The sequence below is a fragment of the Chiloscyllium plagiosum genome, chromosome 31 (genome assembly GCF_004010195.1).
Source record: "Chiloscyllium plagiosum isolate BGI_BamShark_2017 chromosome 31, ASM401019v2, whole genome shotgun sequence".
Taxonomy (NCBI): Eukaryota; Metazoa; Chordata; class Chondrichthyes; order Orectolobiformes; family Hemiscylliidae; genus Chiloscyllium; species Chiloscyllium plagiosum.
Genome location: NC_057740.1, coordinates 823,970 through 830,618, shown reverse-complemented (window position 1 = coordinate 830,618; position 6,649 = coordinate 823,970). Strand labels below are relative to the sequence as shown.

Genomic DNA, 6,649 nt, shown 5'->3' with positions numbered 1-6,649 from the left:
ATTTGGGAGTATCGAAAGAGGTCTCCATTGGGTAATCCGAATTTCTGACGCAGCTGTCCGAAAGACATCAGGACCCCATCTTTAAATAAATCCCCGAGACATGAGATACCCCTGGCTCTCCAGAGTTTAAAAGTGGCATCTGTTAACCCCGGTTTGAATCCCCATGCTCCCACTATCGGTGCATAGGGGGATGTTTTATGTGAATTACCCTCCTTTTGCCGCATTATATTCCAAGCCTTGATTGTATTCAGTATTATAGGTTTTTTACAGTGATCTGTAATGATTTTCCTCTTGTCTGAGAATAAAAGGTTAATAAGTGGGTATTTTACTTGAGGGGCCTCGATGTCCAACCAGATTGATTGTGGATCAGACAAAACCCAATCAGCTATGTAACTTAATAGGGAACTTAACTGATATTTCCTAAAGTCTGGGAAGTCCAATCCACCCCTTGCCTGTGGAAGCTGTAGCTTCTTCAGCTTAATGAGGGGTCGCCTATGGTTCCAGATAAAGGAACTCAGCCAGCCGTATAATTTACATAAAGCCGTCCTCGGCAGCATCACCGGAAGCATTCTCACAGGTTATAGGAGACGGGGCAGGACATTCATTTTGATTAGTGCTATTCTACCCAACCAGGAAATTGGTAGGTATCCCCAGCGCTGGAGGTCCTGCCTTATCCTTTCCAATAAATACACAAAATTAGCCTTGTACAACTGACCAAATACTGGAGTAATAAAAATGCCTAAATATAAGAAGCCCTCCAGGGACCAGTGAAAGGGAAAGAGGGATCCGTCCGCTAAGCGGGGTATCATAGCAAGGCCACCCATTGGCATAGCCTCCGATTTTGAAAAATTAATTTATAGCCTGAGAATGCACTAAATGTATTAATAACTTGGATTAGGCGAGGTATGGACATCAGAGGGTTACTGAGGAAGCAGATCTTGTTTAATTTGGTTTTCAATGTCCCATTAATCCTTTCCACCATACCCTGTGACTGCGGATGATACACTCACCCAAACCTCTGTTTGATTCTCAAAGACTGCAGCACCAACTTAACTACTTTCTGAATGAAGGCAGACCCATTGTCTGAACTGATTTCCAATGGGATACCAAACCTTGGGATAACTTCATTTGTCAGAATTTTCACTACTGTCCCAGCTCCTGCATCTTTGGAAGGTACAGCTTTTACCCATCGGCTAAACCTATCAATCACCACTAACGTACCTTTTCCCTCTCACCTCTTTTATCATGTCCATGTAGTCAATTACTAAATGCTTAAATGGCCCTTCAGGCACTGGTATGTGTCCTATAGGGGTCGTATCCCTTTCCTAATATTGTATTGCGTACACACCTCACAGTGTGACAATAAATAGTCCACTGAAGCCTGTAGGTATGGTGACCAGAAACCATCCCGTTTTATCTTCCTCAGCACTTCCCCTCACGCACAGTGATCCAATCCATGCGCCTCTGAAATAAGAATTGAAAACAATTGGGTGGGTGCTACCCATAAACCTTCCTATGTGGTCCATAAACCTTCTTGATGCTGCCTAGCGCCCCTCTGCTTCCATAGTGTTTGCTCAGCCAAGGTAGCCCTCCCCTGTATTTCAATGAAGTCCTCTATCATCGGTTCTGGATCTATCTGCACCTGAGGCGCAATAACAGATGAAGAACTAACCAGAGCTATCTTAGCCACTTCATCTGCTGCCTGATTACCCCTTGTCACCACATCACTGCCTTTTCTATGTGCTTGGCACTTAATGATAGCTAGTGCCTTTGGCGTCATCATTGCAGTCGTCAACTCTACATTCTGCTGGCAGTGTTGTATGGGATCCCCATTACTCTACTTAAAGCCTCTTTGCTTCCACACTGCCCCAAACAGATGGCATACCCCATGTGCATAAGCCAAATCAATATAAATGTCAGCTTTTTTACCCTCCATCATTTCACAGGCTGCCGTAAATGCTTTAAGTTCAGCCAACTGAGTTGAACACGGCTGTGGGCAAGTTTCCAGTTTGATTGTCCTATACTGGGACTCATCCTGCCTTACAACCGAATATCCTGCATGATTCCCGTCATAATCCCTATAGTGGGGTGGGGAGAGAGAGAGTTACTTGCTTTGAATTAATTTTTGGACATGAAGTGAGAGGCCCTTTGAAATTAATTAAAGAGAAATTGACAGGACCAAAATTGGCGGTCTCACACTTGGATTATGTATCAGAGGTGAGGAGAGATTAAATTGAGCAGGTGATTCAGCTAAACAGCATCTGAAAAGGGCACAGCATAGAATGAAGCAGGTGGCAGATAAAAACTCTGAAATGCAGACATTTTCCCATGGAGATGACATATTAGCATTGTTACCAGGGATAGAAGATCCCTTCAAAGCCAGGCTTAGTGGTCTCTGCCAAATTGAGAAAAAGTTGAGTCAGATGAACTATCTGGTAAAGATTCCAGATAGGAAAAAACTGTATCAGGTATGTCATGTGAATATGTTGAAACCTGATTATAATAGGGAAAAAGAACTAGAGAAAAAGGTGTTAGTTACTGCCCTGCAGAGCGAAAAATCAAATCCAGGTGTTGTGGAATTTGATGTGCCTCCAAATACATTAAACAATGAGGAAGTCCTTGAGGTGTGGGATAGGTTAGAAAACTATCTGTCTGAGGAGCAAAGAACGCAGTTGAAAGGTTTGTTACAGCAATATGAGGACATATGCAGGAGGAAGATGGGAAGGATTAATGCTGTTGTGCATAAGGTAGACATAGGGAATGCTGTTCCGATAAAACAACACACCATAGGTTTAATCCGTTCAAAGCCAGACAAGTCAAGGAAGTGGAGGCAATGCTCAACAAAGATATCATTGAGCCGAGTCAGAGCGAGTGGAGTTCGCCAATTGTCTTAGTTCCCAAACCTGACAGGACTCAACAATTTGTGTGGACTATCAGAAGGTCAACGCCATAACAAAATCGGACTCATACCCAAAACTGAGATTGGAGGACTGTGTCAAGAAAGTTGGTCAAACCAGTTACGTCACAAAGTTGGACTTACTGCAGAGTTATTGGGAGGTACTTTTATCAGAAAAAGCAAAAGAAATTTCTGTATTTGTAACCTCAAATGGGCTATATCAATTCAAAGTGATGCCCTTTGGAATGAAGAACGCACCCACCACATTCCAAAGACTCATGAACAGAGTTGTTGTTGGGTTAACAAACTATGCAGTCTATTTGGACAATGTAGTGATCTTTAGTGAGTCCTGGAAAGATTACATTGTACAGTTGGCAGAGCTGTTTGAACGATTAAGAGAAGCAAACTTACAGAAACCCGAATTCGCAAAAGCAGAGGTGACATTCTTGGGACATAACATCGGTGATGGAAGGTTGACTCCAAGGAACACAAAGATGAAGGCAATCGAGGAATTTCCACAGACAACCTCGAAGAAAGTGGTGCTTCAAGTTTTGGGACAAAGCAGATTCTACCGGAAATGTGTTCCAAACTTCAGCAGCATCGTGGCATCGTTAATAGATTTGCTGGAGAAGAACACAAAATTTCGGTGGACAGAACAATGCCTGCAGGCATTTGACAATTTAAAATCAATATTAACCACTGCACCAGTTTTAGTTACACCAAACCTTTTGAAACCCATCAAAGTTGCAATTGATGCTAGTGAAATAAGAGTTGGAACTGTATTGCTACAGGAAGATGCTAATGGAATTGAACTGCCAGTTGGTTACCTTTCAAAGAAACACAACACATATCAGAGAAAATATCCTATGATCAAAAAAAAGTTACTGAGTTTTGTACTGGGCTTACAATATTTTAATGTTTATGTCATGAACAATGTATTGGAGACTGTTGTGGACACAGATCACAATCCTGTTACATTCTTGGAATGCTTTAAAGACAAGAATATGAGATTATTTCATTGGAGTCTAATGTTATACATTTTTAACTTACAAATCGCACATGTTGCGGGTCATAAGAATGTGATAGCAGATGCGTTATCGCGACTTTAACGAATAAAGTATAGATGAGATTGAATAGATTCCAATGTTATATATGTGCATGTGTGCAGAAGTTAATATGAACTTAGATTAATGTCCTATGTATGTCATGGTAATAGAGTTAAGAATTAGAAAAATAATGAAGCCATCTTTTCATTATGATGGTCCATTTTTACTTCAGGGTCAGTATATTGTTATAGAGTGGGAGGTAGATAAATCGTTAAGACAAAGGAGGCTCACAGTGTAGATAGTTGTTGTTTAATATTCACTTTTGGAGTTAAAAATAAATTGTTAATTTTTCTTTATATAGTGGAATTTGGGTAGTTCTCTGTCACTCATACTTTAACAGATTACAAGTCGAGGTGAGCTTTTCTGTGTGTTTGGTTTTAAATTAGCAGAAGCGTTTACACCGTGTTGCACCAATGTGGATTTCAGTCAGGCCTTTGATGAGGTTCCACGTGGTGGGCCACTCTGGAAGGTTAGATTACGTGGAATCCAGGATGAGCTGGCAAATTGGATATACAATTGGCTGGAAGATAGGAAGCAGAGGGCAATAGTGGAACTGTTGGACTGGAGGCCTGTGATTAGTGGAGTGCCTCAGGGGTCAGTACTGGGCCCATTGCTGTTTCTAATCTATATCAGTGATTAGGATAATAGTGTAGAAAGCCTGATTAGTAAGTTTGCTGACGACATTAAAATAGGCAGTATCGTGGACAGTGAGGAAGATTATCAGAAATTGCAGCAGGACGTTGATCAGCTGGGGTTGTGGGCTGAGAAGTGGCAAATGGAATTTAATATAGGTAATTGTGAGGTCTTGTATGTTGGAAAGTCAAGTCAAGGTAGACGTTTCATCGTGAATGGTAGGGCCTTAAAGGAATCCAGTGGAACAGAGGGACCTTGGAGTTCAGGTGCACGGTTCTCTGAAAGTGGAGTCACAGGTAGACAGGGTAGTGTTGGCATACTGACCTTCATCAGTAAGGGCATCTCGTGTAGAAGTTGGGAAGTTATATTGCAGTTGGTGAGGATGTTGGTGAGGCCACACTTGGAGTATTGTGTTCTATTTTGGTCACCTTGCTATAAGAAGGATTTCATTGCAGGAACCATCAGCAATGTTTCGTCCGAAGGCTCACTGAAGATGTTACTTAGTATGGTGATGAAACATCTGAACACGAACCTTCCAGCTCAATGAGCAAACCTACACCCACATCCATGGAAGGATGTTATTAAACTGGAAAGAATGCAGAAGAAATTTACAAGGATGTTGCCAGGACTCAAGTATCTGAGTTATAGGAAGAAGTTGGACAAGCAAGGACTTTTTCTTAGAGTGTAGGCGATTGAAGGGGGGGGGTGCGGGAATCTTATAGAGGTGTATAAGATCATGAAAGGTATGGATGGGGGAATCAAGCGCTAGCAGGTATCAGGTTAAAATTAGAGGCAAAAGAATTAAAGGGAACCTGAGGGGCAACATTTTCACATAGTCAGTGGTATGTATAAGCTTCCAATGGAAGTGGTTGAGGCAGGTACATCAAAAACATTTAAAAGGCATTTGGACAAATGCATGGATAGTCAAGGTTTGGAAGGATATGGGTGAAGTGCTGGGAAATGGTGTTAGTGTGGATGGACAGTTTGTTCGGCATGGACCAGTTCGAGCCTGTCTCCTTGCTGTAGAATTCTATGGCTCTAAGAAGAGGAGCTGTTTATTATTTCTCTCTCTCTGAGAGAATTCTCACAGTCTAAAGGTAGATACCCTGAGGGTACACTCTCTGTCTGTGTATTTATCTTTCTGGAGCATTTTTCTTTTTCTCTCTCAGGGTGATTATCTCCCTAACTGTGTGTTTCTCTCTCTCCCTCCTTATTGTTGTCTTTATCCCCGGTGTGTGTGTGTGTCCCTCCCCGGGTGAGGAGGGTGTGTTGGGCCTCCGCCCCCCGCCCTCTCCCTGACGGTGTGTGCCGGTGGTCAGTCTCTCTCCCTCCCTCCCTCCCTCTCTCTCTCTGTCTGTCGGGTTGCGGGAGGCCGATGGCCGAGTACCGGGCGGTGCAGGGCGGCGCGCTCAAGCTCAAAGGAGTCTCCGACCTGGGCGTCAAAAGGTGAGACCGCGGGCGGAGGGAGCGGCAGGGCGGCCCGGGGCCCAACTCCATCCCGGGGCTCGGGGCCCAACTCCATCCCGGGGCCCGAGGCCCAACTCCGTCCCGGGGCTCGGGGCCCAACTCCGTCCCGGGTCCCGAGGCCCAACTCCGTCCCGAGGCCCAACTCCGTCCCGAGGCCCAACTCCGTCCCGGGGCCCGAGGCCCAACTCCGTCCCGGGGCCCAACTCCGTCCCGGGGCCCGGGGCCCAACTCCGTCCCGGGGCCCGGGGCCCAACTCCGTCCCGGGGCCCGGGGCCCAGCGCCATCCCGGGGCTCGGGGCCCAGCGCCAGCCTCCCGGGAATTTCACAGGAAAGGCCTCGGTCTCGAAGAAATTGCTCAGCCCCAGGACCTGCCCTTCCATCATCAGCCGGTGGGACATTGTTAGATCCTGAAAAATATCCTGAGGGAGCGGGCACTGTCGGAGGGTCAGTGCTGAGGGAATGCCGCACTGTCGGAGGGTCAGTGCTGAGGGAGTGCCGCACTGTCGGAGGGTCAGTGCTGAGGGAGTGCCGCACTGTCGGAGGGTCA

At 45.2% G+C, this 6,649-nt stretch overlaps 1 protein-coding gene across 1 annotated transcript in view; it reads left to right on the top strand.

Moving 5' to 3' along the window:
- Positions 1-3,390: 3,390 nt before the first annotated feature.
- The window catches only part of fam32a (family with sequence similarity 32 member A), a 24,671-nt gene continuing 21,412 nt past the window's right edge, over positions 3,391-6,649 (top strand). The window contains exons 1-3 of the mRNA XM_043721589.1: positions 3,391-3,542; positions 6,035-6,201; positions 6,263-6,491. Of these exons, the coding sequence (XP_043577524.1) occupies positions 3,391-3,542; positions 6,035-6,201; positions 6,263-6,491 (548 nt within the window). The remainder of the gene's footprint in view (positions 3,543-6,034; positions 6,202-6,262; positions 6,492-6,649) is intronic.